Source organism: Piliocolobus tephrosceles, chromosome 8 (assembly GCF_002776525.5).
Source record: "Piliocolobus tephrosceles isolate RC106 chromosome 8, ASM277652v3, whole genome shotgun sequence".
In the NCBI taxonomy this organism is placed as follows: Eukaryota; Metazoa; Chordata; class Mammalia; order Primates; family Cercopithecidae; genus Piliocolobus; species Piliocolobus tephrosceles.
The window spans coordinates 122,156,403-122,176,997 of NC_045441.1; the positions used below are offsets into that span (position 1 = coordinate 122,156,403).

Consider the following 20,595-nt stretch of genomic DNA (forward strand, 5'->3'; position numbering starts at 1 on the left):
ACTTAGTGGGAAGTAAAAAGGAATATAAAACCAATAAACCAAAATATTAACAGTAACTATCTCTGAATTGTAGTACATTGAGTGATTTCAGTATTTCTTTGTATTTATTTCCTAATCTTGATCCAATGAATATGTATGTCTTCCATAATAACAAATAACAACAATAAAGGGAGAAATCTGGTAAATAAATTGGGAAATGCCCAATAACTAAATGTCATAGGCAGCCATGTTGCCGTGGCCATGGCAGACCATGCAAATGTCTGACAACACTCTGGGAAGGAAGGGACCCTCTGCATCAGTTGTCATCCTGTGGTATAAATTCCACTTTTATTCCCTAAGTGCTTTGAGGGCTCTATAGAGGTTGTGAGTACTACAATTTGTCATCTATACCACACAACCAGAATCTATAAAGAAGAGATCTACAAATCAGAATGTACAAGGCCAGTTGTTGATGCTTCACCAGCTACACAAAACAGTAAAGACAGACAACAGACAAGATTCAATAGGTAAAAGAGAACAGACTGCAGATACACTATTCCAATCAAAACATGTTGCTTAATATTTTAGTTATGCCGAGTAACAAATCTTTTGATACTTTCACTTTTTTTGTGAAATCTCTTTTTATGTCTTGCTGAGTATGTGTATATATTTAATGAGTTTTTTGAGTTTTTGAATCTTGCTGGTCTCCATAAACTAAGAGAACAAGACAGTATATCCAAATTCAGACAAAAAGAGGTAGAGAAAGAGTGCTTCAAACATAAGATTCAAAAGAGTAAAAGCTCGGAGGCAAAGAGAAATGTCAACCAAGGTATTCTTCTGCCCGCTGAAAACTAAGAGTTTTGCTCTCATACCTTCCTCAAACATGAGTGCTGTTAACCTCCCCCACTACATCCTTAGCTTCCAAATTTGGAGACTTTAATATGCATGGAAATGACCTTTCAACCCACTGACCTGACATTTTTTCAACTTCCTCAAAAAATCCTTCAGCTTAGACATACAACAAATTTAATTTTCAGTTGAGTTACTCAAAACTTACTGTCTTTAATTCTGAAATTATTCCCCTTTCACAAGGACTGACTTTGCTTCCACCTCTCTTATTCCCTTTGTTCTAGTCAATACATGTACGGTTCTCAGGGCAGCTGCCAGTCAGTCCACTGACATTTCTTTCTTGGTCTACCACCTCTATTCTTTCTGGCTTCACTATTTGCCCATGCAACCTGGACCCCAGATTTGTCACTGAAGGAACTGATTCCTTAGGCATGGACTTCCTTTCATGTTCTCTGATTGCAGCTGGTCATGGGTTAGTCTTTCTGAGAAGTGACCAAGGTAAAGAACGGGAGAGACTAGAAATTGGCCTTCTTCTTATAAAGTTTTAATGTTTCCCAATTGCCTACTGAACTAGGAAAATCCCCCTCACTCTTGCATTCAAAGTTTTCCATTCTGTGGTCCCATTTTCCCTGTCCAGTGAGTTCCCAACTGTGCTCCAAGGAGGACTAAAGGTTCCAAGGAGTTACATCTGGGTTTCTAGGAAGGCTGAAGTGGAGGCTAAGCAGCGAACACTCCAGGTTTCACCCAGAGCAGTCCCACTTTTATCTATTAAATAACAATAAGAAATTGCTTAATAAATTATGTTGAATACAAAAGACAGAATATTATTCAGCCATTAAAAACATTTCAGAAAAATGTTCAGTGACACGGGAAAATGTTCATGAGGCTTAACACCATCTATAGCATTATCTAAATGCTTCAATATGTTAAAAAGCCTAGAAAAAAATAATCTAGAGGAAAACACATACCAGTGTAAACCATGGGTATATCAGAAAGACAGATTGATGGGTGCCTTTTGAACCTTCTTCTGTCTGTTAGTAATACTTTTAAAGACAACAACAACAAAAACATGTCTATGTAATCTTTTAAAAGACTAAAAAATATTTTCTTTAAAAAAAAAATTATCTTAGAAAAGACTGTTCCCCCAAGGCCCTGGCTCTACATTTTCTCTTCCCTAAACCCCAGCGAGTGACTGATCAAACCTTACTCACCTTTGCCAGAGTCTTCCAGACTAACACCTGGTAGTTACCAGCAGCGAGAGAAAGAAGCCTAGATTGCTGACCCCTGAGGTTTCAAAGACAATAAAACCAAAGGCAAAGGAGAAAAAAAGCAGGCAGGCCGGGCACAGTGGCTCACGCCTATAATTCCAGCACTTTGGGGGGCCAAGGCGGGTGGATCACGCAGTCAGGAGTTCAAGACCAGCCTGGTCAAGATGGTGAAACCTCGTCTTTAGTAAAAATACAAAAATTAGCCAGGCACGATGGCAGGCGCCTGTAAATCTCAGCTACTCGGGAGGCTGAGGCTGGAGAACCGCTTGAACCCCGGAGGCAGATGCTGCAGTGAGCCAAGATCACACCACTGCACTCTAGCCTAGGCGACAGAGCAAGACTCCATCTCAAAAATAAAAAATAAAAGAATAAAAAAAAGAAAAGACAGAAAACAAAAAAAAAAGCACACAACAATCCTTCAGGCATGAAACATGTACATATGTCTGCATGTTGGTTTTTACTTCAATACTTCCAGAGTTACCTGCCTTTAAAGTCCTTGATGGTTAAACCTAAACTGTAAGCTACTTGTAAAAGGCAAAAATCAAAATCTGAGCAAAGAGAACATGAATAGTATTATCAACACTAAAAGCTGGCACAGAGTATTTAGCTCTTCCCAAACATCAGAGATTTCCTTGTAGGCAAGAAAATTTCTCCTACATTTTTAATACTCACCAGGTGCTTTGCCTTAGCGCGTTCCTCCTCGCTTGATATCCTCTCCCGAAGGATGGCTCTGGTTAACTGCTCATTGGCAGCAGCCCTCTCTCGGTCCAGCTCTTTGGCTTGCTTTAGTCTAAAATGACAAGAATTGTCTAAGTTAGAAAAAATATTTTATTAGTTTACATTATTTTCTATCAAATGAAATAATTAAAAAATAGAAGCACATAGCCAAAAGGGCCAACAGCTGAAATCATCTTGGCCCATAATCTATCAAAAAAGCAGGTATAGAGGTAAATCCCCATGCAGCCTCCACCCAAGCATTTAAAATAACCAAATTCAAATACATGAAGAAGCTTATTAATTTGGCTGCCAAATATAACGAAGTTTTACAAAGTTCTTCTTATGTAAAATTAAAATCTGCCCACCAAAAAAATGCCATCCCTGGTACTTTCATTTGGCCTCTGAAAATTTAAGTAATGAACAAACCATCTAGGCCAGGCATGGTGGTAGCTCACGCCTGTAATCCCAACACTTTGGGAGGCCAAGGCGAGTGGACCACTTGAGGTCAGGAGTTCGAGACCAGCACGGCCAACATGGTGAAACCCTGTCTCTACTAAAAATACAAAAATTCGCTGGGCGTGGTGGTGCATGCCTGTAATCCCAGCTACCTGGGAGGCTGAGGCAGGAGAACTGCTTGAGCCTGGGAGGTAGAGGATGCATTGAGCTGAAATCATGCCACTACATTCCAGCCTGGGCAACAGAATGAGACTCCGTCTCAAAAAAAAAAAAAAAAAAAGCCATCTACATGACAAATATTTGAAAGTAACCATCATCTCTTTCTCCAAACTTAACTCGTCTATTTACTGAATGCACACCAGGCACTGTGCTAGGCATTGAGGACACAACGATAAACAAGATGGATGGGTCACTGTCCTTGTGAATGTCACATCACAGCAGAGAAGCCAGACATTAGGGAACTAATGAGGACACCTTTCCTCCCAGTATATTATCCCTATTTTCCAACAATCCTTATATGCAAATACGACCACACCTTTCAAATGCAGAGCTCCTCACTTCTGGAATGACTCCAATCTATCTGTTAGCTCCAAACTAAACCTAACCCTCCAGACATACTCTAGCAAAATAAGACAGAAGAATCTTACTTCCCTGGATCTGTACACAATACTAGTTCTATTAATGAAGCACAGGATTGCATTAGATTTGTCAGTAGCCTCATCACACAATTAGATCATATTAAGTTACAACCCACTAAAACTCCTCATTGTACATGATAAAGATAAATTACTTTGGCACTGACTTTTGCCATAGTGCCTGGAATATAGAGGTATTCAGTAATCACTGAATCACTGAAGATTTCAGTCTAATCTCATGGACAAAGATTTTCTGATTGCCTTTTCTTCTTTCAGAGAATAACCCTACTATACCATCATATCCCTGAAGGTATAGCTATGCTTTAAAAAGGAAAAGTAAAATTGTTATGTTGGTGTAAGTGAAATTCTGAGTGAAATCTACTTTACACGTGTGAATCATGAGCATCAAATTCTACTCAAGACTAGCCTGTCAAATTTTAGATTTAAAAAGATTTTTGAAAAAAACTAGAGATAAAATTTTTTGTTACTATTTTTAAATTGCTACATCATCCTGATACTCTGGAATTCTCAGAAATCAACTACAACAGAAAAAAAAAATAACCTTGCAAGATATATTACAAAGTTGTAATTCTTTCCCCCTAAAAATCAAAGCTCTGTAGCTTTGTGTCTTGAATAAAAAAAGAGGAATAGAAACAAATTAAAATCTGTACTTCAAAATTCTCTAATGCAAAAGTAACCTTTGGGAAACTTCCTAAGCAATAAGCACAATGACACTTATACAAACCAAATTTCTCTAAATTATTTCACAAGGACCATACAATAAATTCAGCAATATCAATGATATCAATACATTAACATCACTAGATATGTGTAATTGTAAGAGAACAGCAATAATTAGAAATTACACCATTTCCCTAGAACAGCAGTTCTAAAAGTACAGTCCACAAACCAGCTACAGTAGCATCAACTGAGAGTCTGTCAGAAATGCCCCTTCTCGGATACCACCCCACACTTGCTGAGTCAGAAACTCTGGGGATAGTGCTTAGCAAACTGTCTTTTCATAAGCCCTCCAGAATTCTGATGCACGCTAAAGTGTAAGACCACAGCCCTTAATTACCAAAATACACTTGTACTCAAATAAATCCTGGAACATCGAAAATGAAGTGGTCCACAGGAGAATATTGTGCAAATAACTGCTGAGGTTATCATATACAACACTGTATTTAAAGCATTTTTATGGACATCTTACCCATAAGTAAAAAAGCGTTACCTATTTTTACATGTGAGGTGGAAACTAAAATAAAATAATAAAATTACTATCATTTATGGATCAACTACTAAGCACTGTGCTAGGCACTTTACAAACATATATAAAATCTTTATTAAAATGCTACTATTCATTCATGAACATAAAATGAATTCTGTACAACTGTATTATCCCATCTACCACATTTGGTGTATCTAATTTTAAAGTACTGTTTATTTAAACAATTACTACTTCTTTTTCCATTTTAGTTTACTTATGTACGGCTTAGATTTTAATTACATATGGAGTTCTACATGGTTCAACTTTAAGAAATACAGGATCATAAGGATTTTGACAAGTTAATGAAAAAGAAGCAAAACATGAGCACAAAAGTCTTCAACGTGATAATAAAAATAAACATATTTAGCTTGCCATGACTGATACAGATATGCAAACTCTGGGTCCAAATCAAGACTCTACACTTCCTATCTGAATAAGTACTTTATTTAACCTCCAGTGAGTCCTGTTATTCTCATGGGTAAAATGAAATAGTGTGATACCTAACTTACAGGGTTCTATATAAACAAGGCACTTGGCACAATGCCCATAACATAGCACACACTCAGTAAATGTTAGGTAAGTAGCAGTAATAACAACAGTACTCACTGCGCAGGTAGGAATACAGAGAAAGCAGTGATTTTCCGAAATGAAGAAGACAATCTCCAAATTCACTAACTACAATGTCGTCTCCATCATCTTTTCCAATTTTTCACCAATAAGTTTTGCTTTATTTTTATGATATCTAAGGACTTCTAATATCACAAATTGACTCTACTAACTCCAGCAGCCTGACCCTTTCACAAGCTGCTTCCTTTCCCTCTTGTCCGTAGCTCCGTAAGGACAAGGATTTGCCCTATTTTTGTTCACTGCTATATCCCCCGTACTTATAAAAGTGCCTGCCACATATTAAAAACGCAAGAAAAACTTGTTGACGTATGCATGTATGAATGAATGAATAAACAAATAAATGGCACATTTCCAACCACAAACAAAACAAGGAAAACAAACTGCAAAAGAACAGAAGGCGATGGTATATAAGAAACAATTAGAGAGACAAACTGTATACTCCAAGGGCCTAGCCACCATGTTAGATGTGGCACATCTGTGATATAATGAACACTATGGTATATAAGAAATAACTAGAGAGGCAAACCGTATCCTCTAAGGGCCTAGCCACCATGTTAGATGTGGCACATCTGTGATATAATCCCAGGCTACATTAAATAGCCTACAACAGGAGGTGCCACAACAGTCCAGAGCCCCTCCAACATCAACACCTAACTATATTTGACACCTGGATTGAAAAAGGATTGGCAGTGGTGCAAACTGACCAAAAAGAATATTATTTTCCTTTCTTAATAAATTCTTATACTTTCATTCATCCTTATAAATAGAACTGCACAAATTCTCAAATGTTTTTAAAGGAATGTCTATAAATTTTTAAAAACTTTTTTAAAGGTCTATACAGTGACTATTTAAGAAACCAAATTTTTTGTCATCAGGGAGTTTGGCAGTAGGACTTTGAACAAATTCTCATTTCCTATTAACAACTTAGCTGTACAAGCCAATAAGCCTCAGTTTCCTCAGGTTTAAAATTTGAAGATTGAACTACTATATAATCTTATGGTCCCTTGCATGTAAACACTTTAAAAACTCTATACCTTAAACATATTATTCCTCATTCCATAAAAAATCTTGAAAAAGGTGGTGGCAGGGGATAAATGAAACAGAGGGGCATTATATTATCTCCCAGGTTGATACTGTTATAATTTCTACTCGATAGGCAGATATAGTACTGTAATCCTGAGATTTCTCACTACAGTACTCAACAAAAACTACATACTGGAATTCATAAATTTATTCAGTATATAATTACTAGGTGAGAGGGACTACTCTGGTTACTAAGAATAAAGTAGTGAGCAAGAGACACAGTCCCCACTTTTATGAGCCAGGATTACAAACAACAGATGCATTATTTGTAAAAAGTTAGGTAGGTATCTACGACACTGCATGGGTGGGACTGGCATTTAACCTGGGCTCTACAGGACATTAACTGAGCAACATGGGGAAGAAGACAGTGTCTGAGGCAGAGGAAACACCAGTTGGGTCCAGAAGCACCAAGAAAGGATTTCCTTCAGCGAGATTCCTGTGACAGCCTTAGAAGGGTTTCTGAGGCTTGAAATCACCTCTGCAAAGAATTTTACTTGCCTTCAGATTCTTTTGGAGGACAGAGTTTCAATGGTATACTGACTGAGGTTCAGTTTTGTCCAGTGCCCAAAGATAAGAAGCTTCTAAGTTGTCCCATTTCCCAATTAAAAGCAATAGGTTTGAAACTTCAAAATTGTACCATTCTCCATTTCCCCAGTCCTCCCCTCCAAAATACTGCATGGCAATTATTTTCTTTTAAGTTTCCTACGTCACCGGTTGCTGTCAATTCTGCAAAGAAAAAATGCTTATGTTTTCAGAAGCCCCCAATTCTTGTCAAAGCTTCCTCTCTGGCCCCTTGGTTTTATATCGCATGGAGCTATACTATTCAACGGCCATCTGCGAAAGGTGGATGAGTTGTCAACCAATGTTTCTCTTTTTGAACCAAATGAGACAGTCCTGCCATCTTGGCCTCTCCAAATACTACCGCCCAGATAGTGGAGCTATAAAATCAGAAGCCATGTTGTTTTGGAAACACTTCACCAAGGAGAGAAGACCGAGGCTCTCATTGACCAAGGGAAGGCAGGACTTTATATGTAAAGGCAGGAGATAAAATAAGTCTCTCATTATTAACTTGGGTTTCCAAAGATTTAAGAATTATCTCAAAACAAAACTAAACAGGCCAAGTATCTTAGAGAATACATTCCTTTTTTATTTATTGGCATTTCCCACTTAATATTTTAGATCTCCTACTCTAATATATTCTACATTAAGCCCCTGATTTAAGTTTCATGTAAATTTCTTTCTTTTAAATACATATCTCTCCTCATTTAAATTCTCTAGAGTTTCAAGCAAAGAAGTAGGAGTTTAGTGTAAACTTTTCTTGTTTGCATTAAGTAATTGGATAGCTTGCCTAAGCTTAATGAAACAAATACCAGTCAGTGCTGCCCTTAGACCTCAAGCCCCAGCAACTTAGCTCTTTTCCTCAGTATATTGTCAATCAGGCGAGGGACTTAAGGTACACCAGCAAAATGAATTCCTAAAAGCCAGCCAAATCTCCTATCATGAATATTATTACATGTCCTTTTAAATGGGAAAAAAATAAACTACTTATAAAATATTCAACTTTCATGGACAGCTGGTATAAAACCTAGTTCTCTATATTTCAGTCCCAGGGTAGAAACTAGCCAGTTTGACTTTACTCCAAAGAAACTCAAGTTTTTACGAAAGTAGAAAGAGAATTTTAAAGATAACTTTAGCAGGGCATTAACATATTGAACTTCATTCACCTCCATAAGGGAGGCATTACTTGCTCTAGCTTTTTTTGTTTTTTGTTTTTTAAACACGGCCATGCTCTGGTGCCCAGGCTGGAGCACAGTGGCATGATCTCAGCTCACTGCAACCTCTGCCTCCCAGGCTCAAGCAATCCTCCTGCCTCAGCCTCCCAAGCAGTTGGGACTACAGGTGCATGCCACCAAGCCTAGCTGATTTTTGGGTTTTTTTAATAGAGACAAGGTTTTAGCATGTCGTCCAGGCTGGCCTTGAACTGGACTCAAGTGATTCACCCACCTCAGCCTCCCAAAGTGCTGAGATTACAAGCACAAGCCACCACACCAGCTATTATCTCCATTTTTAACATGAGGAAAACTGAGAAGTACAACAGAGGCGTGAAAGATGCTGATCTGACTTCCAAAGCCATGCTTCTTCAACCTCCTAAAGAGTAAACTTTCCTATAGGAATTAATTTCCACTATATTCCACCTTTGTGGTCATCTAAGGACAGTTTTAAATCTCACATTATTCACGGTTATTTTAAAATAGGCTCTTTCAAAATTTGTTTATACTACACTAAGTCAGAGTTTGCCAGAGTCTAAATTATTATCACCCCTTTCCCAAACTGGTTTGGCTTTCAGTGGCCCTAAATGTTTTTCTGAATTTGGATACTGCTCATTTGGCCATCCACAAATACTTAGATTTATCTTCATATAGGCTGACACATAAGTAATTCTATACAATTCTAGCTTAGAAAATTACTTTATAATTTAATATATAAGGCCATTATACTATGGAGAGAAAGTTGATAAGAACTTCATATAATGGGAAAGAATAAATGGGAAACAGAGATTGCTAGAGATAAAGTGATTTGACTAAATGACTTATCTAAAGTTGAACCGTGACCATTATACACAGGCAATATCTAGGAGATACTGCAATGCACCTGACGCAGAAAGACTGTTTCAAACACTGAAAGAGAAAAATAAGTGACTACAACCTCGAAGGTCATTTTAATGCTAACGATGAATTTTATTTTCATGCATCATATTTTCTCAGAACCTGGTGAACTAGCATTCAAGATACTGTTTACCATCTATTTTTAAACAGGAGCTGAGCTGGGTAATTCAATGAAGTAATTATTAGACTACTAAAAATCATGACAAAACAAATATACAGCTTTCTATTAGTAAGGCTTGACATAAATAAGGGAATAGAGAAGCTTAACACTTCTCAGCTCAAATTGTTTCAAATCCTGGAAGAAAATATATGTGGATTGAAAATCTAAAATAAATACACAAACATGAATATGGCCATCTTAAATTTTCTTTTTTTTTTTTTTTTTTTGAGACGGAGGCTCACTCTGTTGCCCAGGCTACAGTGCAGTGGTGTGATCATGGCTCACAGCAACCACCACCTCCAGGATTCAAGCGATTCTCCTGCCTCAGTCTCCCGAGTAGCTGGGATTACAGGCATATGCCACCATGCCTGGCTAATTTTTGTATTTTTAGTAGAGACAAGGTTTCACCATGTTGGCCAGGCTGGTCTTGAACTCCTGACCTCAGGTGATGCGCCCACCTCAGCCTCCCAGAGTGCTAGGATTACAGGTAAAAGCCACCACACCCAGCCTCAATTCATATATAATATCTGCATGTGTGACAGAAAAAGAGTTAGCATTTATTATGCTTACTTGTGCCGGGTACAAATGTAAGCATTTGACAGGTGCCACTCATTTAATCCTCACAACAACCCTATTAAATGAATTATATTTCAGATGAAAAGCTGAGGCACAGAGAAATTATGCAAAATTGAGGCTTACAGAACTTATAAGTACAGCTGAACCTTCAATAACACAGGTTTAGACTGTGTAGAACCACATATGTGCATTTTTTTCCATAAGTATATTGAAAATTTTTTGAAGATTTGTAGCAATTTGATAAAACTCACAGATGAACCACATATCTATAAATATAAATAAAATTTTAAAGTATGTCATGAATGCATAAAATATGTTAATTCTGATCAGTTTTATCATTCACTATCATAAAATATACACAAATCTATTATTTAAAAGTTAAAATTGGCCAGGCACGGTGGCTCATGTCCGTAATCGCAGCAATTTGGGAGGCCGAGGCAGGTGTATCACCTGAGGTCGGAGTTCAAGACCGGCCTGGCCAACATGGCAAAACCCCGTCTCTACTAAAAATACAAAAAATTAGCCAGGCGTGGTGGCCACGCCTGTAATCCCAGCTACTCAGGGGGCTGAGGCAAGAAGAACTGCTTGAACCCCAGAGGCAGAGGTTGCAGTGAGCTGAGGTCACGCCATTGCACTCCAGCCTGGGTGACAGAGCGAGACTCTATCTCAAACAAGAAGTTAAAATTTATCAAAACGTATGCACACAAACAGACTGTACATGGCACCATCTGCAGTGAAGGGAAATGTAAACAGAGGTAAAGATGCAGTATTAAGTCATAACTGCACAAAATTAACTATAGTACATACTGTATTGCTGTAATTCAGTAGGGACCTCCTGTTGCTATTGTGGTGAGCTCAGGAGTTAGAGTATCTGCTTAACACACTATGTGATGCTAATCATCTCCGAGTGAGCAGTTAGTCTCTCCAGTAAATTGCAGGCTGCAGTAAAAAGTGATCTCTTGAGGTTCTCATGTCTTTTTCATTGTGTTTATTGCAATACCATAACTTTGCATCACATCATGGGACCCATACAAAGTGTCACCAGTGATGCCAGAAGTGCTCCCAAGAAGCAGAGAAAAGTCAAGACATTACAGGAAAAAAAAAAAGTTGAATTGCTTGATAAGTACCATAGATTGAGGTCTGCAGCTGCAGTTTCCTGCCATTTTGAGATAAGTGAATCCAACTGTGGTAGAAAAAGAAAAGAAAATTCACGAAGCCTTCAATGTGGCTATGCCAGCAGGCGCAAAAACCATGCATATTTTGAGAAATATCTTTTAATCTTGTATTGAAAATGCAACTTTTATGTGAGTGCTGGATTGCTAAGAAAGGCTTACCCTATAGACTCTAATGAGATTTGAGGAAGAGTCAAGTCTCCATTATGTGACAGCTTAAAGGCGAATTTAATACCAGCAAAGGATGGTTTGATAATTTGAGAAAGAGGTTTTACTTAAAAATGTCAAGATAATAGGAGATAATAGGAGAAGCAGCTGACCAAGAAACAGCAAACTAGTTCCCAGATGCCATTAAAAATCATTAAGAAAGGATAACTGTCTGAACAGATTTTTAATGTAGACAAAAGTACCCTATTCTAGAAAATAAATGGCACGAAAGACATATATGAGTAAAGAAGAGAAGCAAGTACCAAGATTTAAGACAGGAAGGGAGAGGCTATCTCTATTAGTTTTGTGCAAATGCAGTTGAGTTTATGGCACGATTGTCCTTATCTATAGAGCTGCTAACCCCTGAGCCTTGAAAGGAAAAGACAAACACCAGCTGCCAATCTTTTGGTTGTGCAAGAAGGTCCTCACAATAAAAACCTATTTTCTGGAGAGGTTACATTGATGATTTGTCATCGATGATTTTTTCTGAAATCAGAAAATACTTTGCCAGTAAAGGACTACCCTTTAAGGTTCTTTTGATATTGGATGAAGCCTCTAGCCACCCAGAACCCCATGCGTTCAATACTGAACACATCAAAGTGGTGACTTACCCGCAAACAGAATGTTTTTATATCAGCCTGTAGATTAGGGGATCATAAGGACCTTTCTTCATCAGACATGATAATCTATGAAAAGGACTGTCAACACTATGTAAGAGAACCCAGACAGAGAAAACATCATGAAGTCTGAAAGGATTACATCACTGAAGATGCCACTGTTGTTCCAGAAAAAGCCATGAAAGTCATCAAGCCCAAAACAACAAATTCCTACTGGAGGAAACTGTGTCCAGATATTGCACATGATTTACAACAGAGCCAGCCAGGGAAATCATGAAAGAGATTGTGAATATAACCAAAAGAAGGTGGGGGATGAAGGATTTCAAGATGGACCTTGGAGAAATTCCAGAACTAACAGACACTACACCAGAGCAATTAACAGAAGATGGACGACATGATGGAGATGAGTATTTTCAAAACAGCGCCAGACGATGAGAAGAGGATGTACAAGCAGCAGAGCCAGAACACAACTGACATGAGACAATGTGGCAGAAGGGTTCAGATTATCCAAGACTACAAATGACTTCTTTTATGACAGGAACCCTTCTAAAATATAGTCACTGAAATGAAAGCAAACAGTGGGAGGAGAATTGGTACCACGTAGAAACATTTTTAGAGAAACCAGAAAAAGCAAAAAAAAAGTCAGACAGAAATTATAAGACATTTCCATAATATGCCTGCCTGTCCTTTCATCTTTTCTGCCTCTACCACCAGAGATAGCAAGACTAGCCAACCTTCCTCTCCCTCCGCCTATCCAACCTGAAGACAAGGAGGATGAAGACCTTTATGATTATCTACTTATACTTAATAAATAATAAATGTATTTTTTCTTGCTTAAAAATAATAAATTTTTTTTTTTGCTTATGATTTTCTTACTAACATTTTCTATTCTCTAGCTTACTTTATCATAAGAATACAGTTTATAATACATATAACATACAAAATATGTGTTAATCTACTCTGCTATTGGTAAGGCTTCCGGTCAATAGATGACTATTAGCATTTCAGTTTTTAGGGAGCCAAAAGTTATATACAGATTTTCAACTGCACAAGGCATCAGTGTTCCTAATGCTCACATCATTCAAGGGTCATAAGAAACTTATCAAAGTCAAATTGATCCAAAATAAAACCAGTAAGAGGTATAGCCGGAATGAAACTCAGCCAACTTCAGAGCCTGCATTCTTACAGAAAACACACACACACCCACACCCACACCCACGCGCACACACACACACAAAAAAAAAATATATAGATGGATACCATTAAAATCCATTAAAATAAGTGGCATGGGGGTAGAACTTTGTCTTACGTACCACTGTAATCCCCACACAAAATAATACCTGGCACTTGGTAAGCATTCAAAATATATTTTGAAAGAATGAATACAGAGTGTGGGCATATTTTTATAAATATCATGGAACACAGGTACTCTTTATTTAATGATTATTTAGCCATATATATTTTACATAATTGTAATTTAGCAATACATTAAATAAAATGGGTTCCTCATCCACAGATTTAACCAATTGGGAATCAAAAATATTTAGGAAAAAATAAATAATAAAAGCCAGGCTCGGCGGCTCAGGCCTGTAATCCCAGTTACTCAGGAGGATGTGGTGGGAGGATCACTTGAAGCCAGGAGTTCAGAACCAGCCTGGGCAACACAGTGAGCCCCCATCTCTAAGAAAATTTTTATTTAATCAGTCAGGTGTGGTGGCACCTGCATGTAAGTCCCAGCTACTAGGGAGGCTACAGCAGGAGAATCGCTTGACTGCAGGAGCTGGAGGCTGCACTGAGCTATGATCACACCACTGCACTCCAGTCTGAGCAACAGAATGAGACCCTATCTCTAAAAAAAAAAGAAAGAAAATAAAAAATAATAATACCATTTTTTAATATACAGTCTAACAACTATTTACATAGTGCTTACATTGTATTGTAAGTACATCTAGAGATGATGTAAAGTATATGGGAGGAAGTGCACCAATTATGTGCAAGTACCATACTATTTTATATAAGGTCCTTGAGCATCTGAGGGTTTTAGAGTCCTTAGGGATCCTGGAACCAATCCTCCCTGCATATCAAGGGAGGACTGTATTTAACCATCATTAAGTCCTGGTTCTGAATAAAACCAAGAGGACATTTATTTTGGTCATCTACATTTCTGTGTAAATACCACTGAAAATGGCACTCAGAATTTAAGTCAAGGTTTCCTTCCTTTCCACAGGAACATAAAAAAGGTGATTTTATTTTAATTCACAATAAAATTTTGTCACTATCTGAAAATGTCTGCATAGCTTCAAAATGATGCAAGAGAAAAAAAAAAAAAAACTCAACCCATAACTGAAAGCCTAGGACTATAATTATGGATTACCTACAGCCATAATCCTAAATAACTTTCATCTCCCCCTTCCAGATGATTGCCTCCCATTTACACATTGTACATTACTTTATACCTAAAGTCCCTATTTCAGTTCTCATTTGGGAACAAGTACCACCTGTCCTAGATGCTCTTCGACTTTCTTAAATATTTTCTCCTACTGCACTGAAAAATACATTTATACTTGAAAAGTATTCTGATTTTAGTTCATAAGTTAATGTTACTATATCCATGGCTCCTGCGCCCACTCTCTCTCAGAAATTCATAATCAAAACTACCTAGGAGGAAATTACACACCACCACAAAGCATCCCAGTCTTCCTCTACTGAAATGACCTATAGCCACTTCTTTGTCTAACTTGAACTGAATATTTAGAGGCATCTTAAACTGAGATCATCAGCTTTTTACCTCAAAGTTCACATCAAACATCATAATATTCAATATACAGGTGAATAATGGTGGGAATGGGGAGGTAAAGACACCACCATTAAACCGTGTCTTAGCAGGGCTTAATGGCCAACGTGGTGAACTCCCACTATACTAAAAATACAAAATTTATCCTGGTGTGGTGGCAGGTGCCTGTAATCCCAGCTACTGGAGAGGCTGAGGCAGGAAAATCTCTTGAACCCGGGAAGTGGAGGTTGCAGTGAGCCGAGATCACACCATTGCACTCCAGCCTGGGCGACAAAAGCAAAACTCCATCTCAAAAAATAAATAAATAAATAACCTGTTTCACAGAAGTTATGTGAGGGTCATGCATGACCTGTTACTATTGTTTAGAAAGTATTTATACCCCTCCTCAAGGATCCTCCCCTGTAGCATCCTTCACTGGAATGGGCACTGCTGCTGTGTATTTACTAAGATGCTGAAGATAGACAATCGTGAAGTCAGTTGGAAGAAAAAGGAACCTGAGGTCAAACGCAGACATTTCCGGGCAAATCCCTTTCATGAGCCCTGCTAGGCAAACTATCAACTCCTCCTGCAAGCAGCGGCCCCATCCAAGATGGGCAGCTTGAGCCCTGGACAGATGACAAGGTGAAATGGCTTCCTCCTGAAGACAGAAACTAGGACAATAATCCTGGTTCCATGACCTGAGAGACACGCATGGAGTCTCATAAAGAGGACCGTAAGCTATGAAATAATGTGAGAATCTCAGTACACTTACGTAGACAAAATATACATCAAGTCTTTTATATTGTTTTGCACTTACATTTCTTTTTCATAAGGGACACATTTTTGCCAGGACTTGAATTTTGAACTTATGTTCATTGATAAGGCTAGGGAAACCTTAGGCCAGACAAAGAGATGACATTACCATTGTAAGCCCTATGGAGGAAAACAATCAATAATTCTCCTCTTCTTTCTGATTTCAAAAGACCTTCCAGCTTGAACCAAACTGCAACCTCTCACCCTATACCTGCATTTAGCTTCTCAGATGTGGAGCTAAGAGAGGTGGATGTGAATGGCCTTTCTGCTCCCCTACGCAGACACACACATACACACACACACAGACACATGCACACAACCTAACTCACTCTGTTTCTTTTTATACTAGATGTGCTAAATGTTAAAGCTTAGAATGCTTCTCCACGAAGCCAGAGTAAACATTTTCTTTTTTTTTTTTTTTTTGTTGAGACGGAGTCTCACTCTGTCGCCCGGGCTGGAGTGCAGTGGCCGGATCTCAGCTCACTGCAAGCTCCGCCTCCCGGGTTCACGCCATTCTCCTGCCTCAGCCTCCCGAGCAGCTGGGACTACAGGCGCCCGCCACCTCGCCCGGCTAGTTTTTTGTATTTTTTTTAGTAGAGACGGGGTTTCACAGTGTTAGCCAGGATGGTCTCGATCTCCTGACCTCGTGATCCGCCCGTCTCGGCCTCCCAAAGTGCTGGGATTACAGGCTTGAGCCACCGCGCCCGGCCCAGAGTAAACATTTTCAAGGAAAAAATAATTATGCAAAGATCCTTATTATTTTTGTAAATCAACTAAATTTTGAAATTCTAATCATTTTTGATTTATACATTGAGCTGTTAATTTGATTGATGCATAAAGGTTAATGGCTGCTGTCTTTATAAACTGTGCTTGTTATTACATAATTTGCTTCTTTATCCTGTTTAGTGTTTATAACCTTTGATTGTACCTTTTTTCGTGTTTCTTTCTGTTTGGCACAACTTTGCCAATCCATTAATTTTTAACCTTTATTAAGGTTAAAACAAATTACTTTGTTTTAACTGCATTTCACATAAATACATAGCTCTTATTGTGCATGTGGCGGCCTTGATCTTTAAATGGGTAATTGTGCCCAGTCACAATTATTAACAGTATAACTGATATATTTATTTCTTCCATTTTATATCATGTTTAATACTAATTTTACTTTTTTCCTTTTCCTCATTTTCCTGGTTGTATCAAGTTACCATACCCTCCCCCTAACTCTCACAAAAAAAATTTCACACTCTTTTCTCTACTGTTGTTTAAAAACACAGTTATAAGTATTTCCTCAAACACTACTCCTGCAAACCCAGTAAGATGAAATCATTTGAATACTTTGACTTTCCCCCAACCCAATTATGAGCTAAGGGTTCAGTACTTTGAAACTCATAAAGCTCTTAGTTTTTTTTTCCCTCAAGGATTTTTCTTCAATTTCAAGAATCTTTATTAGCACTTTATGAGACAATCCCAGTCTATCTTTCACGTACACAAGGCAAAGACTGATCCTCAGGGGTTCAGGGGTGCTTCCCCTCCTCTTCATCTTCCCCTACATGGACATCTCTGTTGTAATTAATTTGGTTAGAATTATTTGTTAAGTATTATCCTAAGATGGACTACTGTGTTCAACATTTGGCTATGACTCTCAGCTTCTCAGCCCTCTTCTGCTCTCTGCTTCACGCTGTTGGGGATGGTGGGGAGGGCGAGGTCTCTAAACACATTTCTGCTACATAACTGGGGCCCTACTAGGACCCAACAAGGGAAGCCAGAGGGAAACTGCAAGGCTGGTGGAAGAACAAGGAGCTGTTTCCCGTTTGCTTCCTATGGCGTCACTCGGGCCTCAATGCTTCCCAGCAGCAGCAGCTGAGTCGAGTCTGCACTTTGTTCGAGCTGAGTCTGCTTGCAAAATCAGCCTCAGTGCACCCCATTCTGGAGACACTGACCCTACCTACTGGCACACTCTTGAAAATCTCAGTCCCAGAACCACAGGTCTCTCTCCTCAGAGTTCAGAGACAGCAATCTACCAGCTAGGAAATGCCCCTTCCTCAGAGGTCTGAGCTACATCCCACAGAGCCTCTCCTCCAAGCTTTAATGTTTTAACAACTACCTCTTCCCATTGCTCCCCCAGTGTTACATCTGAGATACCTTGGAGCCGCAATGTCCAATACAGTCCCCATTAGCCACATGCAGCTACTGAGCCCAGAAAAGTGGCTAGTCCAATCCAAGACTTGCTTAATCATAAAATACACACTGGATTTTGAACACTTGGTATGAAAATAAATTTTATATTCATTATATGTTATGATTTTAGATATACTGAGAAAAAATAGAATTATTTCTACCTTTTTTACTTGTGACAGAACTATTAGAAAATTAACTACAATGATGGCTCACATAATATTTCTGTTAAACAGTACTGCTTTAGAGTTACTTTTTTTGTTTGTTTTTGCCTTTTCGGCTCTTAAATGCCTCATTAACAATTTTTACATTAAATTCTCTCTAAAAAATAACTGGTGTGTTTGTTTGATCTCCTTAATGGACTCTGCCTGCTAGAGTTAAAATTAATAAATTTTCTAAATGCTTGTATATCCATGGTCCTCTTTTTCACCCTAACAGCTGAGTGAGAGCTCAATAGAGAATTCTGGGCTTGCAGTCCTTTCAGGTATCATTCCATCTTCTAGCTTCCACTCTGGCAGAAGAAAAGCCTAAACCCAGGCTGATCCCATTTCCTTTACAAATTAGTGTTCTTTCTCTCTGGAAGCTCGTAACGCTTTCTCTTTACCTTTAGAGTTCTGAAATTTTAGCAGTCTATGACTAGGTATGCATGTTTTCTCCTCAGTGCCTCCTAGAATAAAGAGTCCTTTCAATTTGCAGACTCCAGTTCTTCTTCAGCTCAGTTAAATGTTTTATATCATATAATTATCACCTCCTCTCAAACTCTTCCCTTTATCTCCTTCTAGAATTTTGGTCTAATTCATCAAATGTAACATGCATGAAGTTACTTTCCTCCGCTCTTCACTATCTATGAAATCAAAATGCAACTTAAAATTGAGGGTGTATTAAAATCAAGCAGCAATCGTTGTCAAAGCCACAAACATCAAAGCGCCACTGAACTATTCCAAGAGTTCTTCCAAGATACACCTCTTCTAAGCTCTCATTTGTCTCTTTCTCTCTGCCTACTGTGTCCCATAGATGACCCCTTCTTTTTCATCTGCCTACACACCAGAGCTCAGGTCCCGCTGTTGGGCCGCCTTAGGTGGAAGGATCCACTAAGTGGTGGGGGATGAGGCAGCCTCTGCTGCTGAGGCCCAGTGGTATGCCACCAGCTGATGAGTTTGCAACCCCCTGTTAAGAAAACCTGGAGAAAGTCTCTCCCCATCCCTCACCCACCCAAACCACTTGACAGGGACATGAAAACCAAAAGATTCTCTCAGGAACAGTCACAGAGACTGAGGCCAACGGGCCAACTCTGTTGATCCCTGCACTTTGCCAGAACTAGCCCAATGGCTCACATCCATCGTCACATGTGCTTCTGAGAAACAGAGTTAGTGGCGAGACTGAAATTGATAGCAGAAGGTGCAGAGATGCTTCGAGCCTCCAACCCCCTAGAATCCTCTCCATTTTTAAAATGTCTATTTCATCTTAATGTTTTAACATTAAAGGGTTAAAGAATTTTAGGGCAGAGTTAATAAGTAAAAAGTGCAAGACAGGGCAACCTGGGGCACTGTACATTAGTTCTTATGGAAATAATTTCCTCGTACCATCTTTTCACTATAGGCTACATTTTTCAAAAAAGAAACCTTGAGGTTTCACATAGCCCCCTCCCCCACTCACTGCAAGTACTATATCTATATACATAGGATGAAAACTGAACACCAAAACCATCAAATAAGAGAAACTTGATATAGAGAGACAGAACAACATGTTCCAGTTTCGCAGCTCACTAATAATCATCAAACATAATGAAAAGGTAGGTCTTAGGCAATCAAGAAACAGATGGATTGCCTATATTTCAGAGCACAGCTTTCAGTAAACATTACACAGAAGTAAGTTCAAAATTAAACTTCATGGCCAGCACCTATTCTATAATGTTAGCGAACAGGGACACCGCCAATTACTGTAAAGGTCAGCCAATCTGAGGGAAGAGTGATATCCGTTTTTGAAAGCTAGGAGTCTAATGAAGTTGTATGAGAAAACACAACGACCCCTCTCCAAAGGAATATATGCTGCAAAACCAATTTTATTCTCAAAAACTGTTTAAAACCCACTCCAGCAAAAGGATAAATCACCTCTTAAGAATCAAATTTTGTATCATTGAACGCAACCACAATTGTTATTATTAGCTAGTTAAACATAGGCCTTAGACAACAATTTCCAACAGTCTTACTTCTGAATAAAGATGGCCCTATATTTTTTACCTCAACTCCTTACAACCTCAAAAGAAATATCAAGAGTTGAAGGGGCCTTATCCCTTAGACCAAGTTCATCTCTCTGTTGAAAGTCACCTTGCCATACACAGAGAGACCAACAGACATCAGTACCCACTACGCCTGCTCCACAGTGCATTCTCCTTAGATCACAGCAATCAATTTCATGCCTCTCTGACATTACTTATCTGCAAAAAATTCATTCCTTGACAGATATTTTATTTCTAGTATTCCCTATGAAATCATGCTAAAAAAATTCAAACACAAATACATTGATTTGAAAGCCACACTAAGCAGTATACTAGA

The 20,595-nt window shown here is 38.5% G+C and overlaps 1 protein-coding gene across 3 annotated transcripts in view; it reads right to left on the reverse strand.

The window, feature by feature from the left end:
- The window catches only part of CHCHD3 (coiled-coil-helix-coiled-coil-helix domain containing 3), a 292,241-nt gene that overhangs the window by 182,558 nt on the left and 89,088 nt on the right, over positions 1 to 20,595 (reverse strand). For 2 of the 3 annotated variants that reach the window (XM_023207831.2, XM_023207830.2), the window contains exon 4: positions 2,769 to 2,886. In XM_023207831.2, the coding sequence (XP_023063599.1) occupies positions 2,769 to 2,886 (118 nt within the window). Of the gene's footprint in view, positions 1 to 992; positions 1,594 to 2,768; positions 2,887 to 20,595 lie in introns of those variants that run through there. The other variant, XM_023207832.1, reaches the window with a different exon arrangement.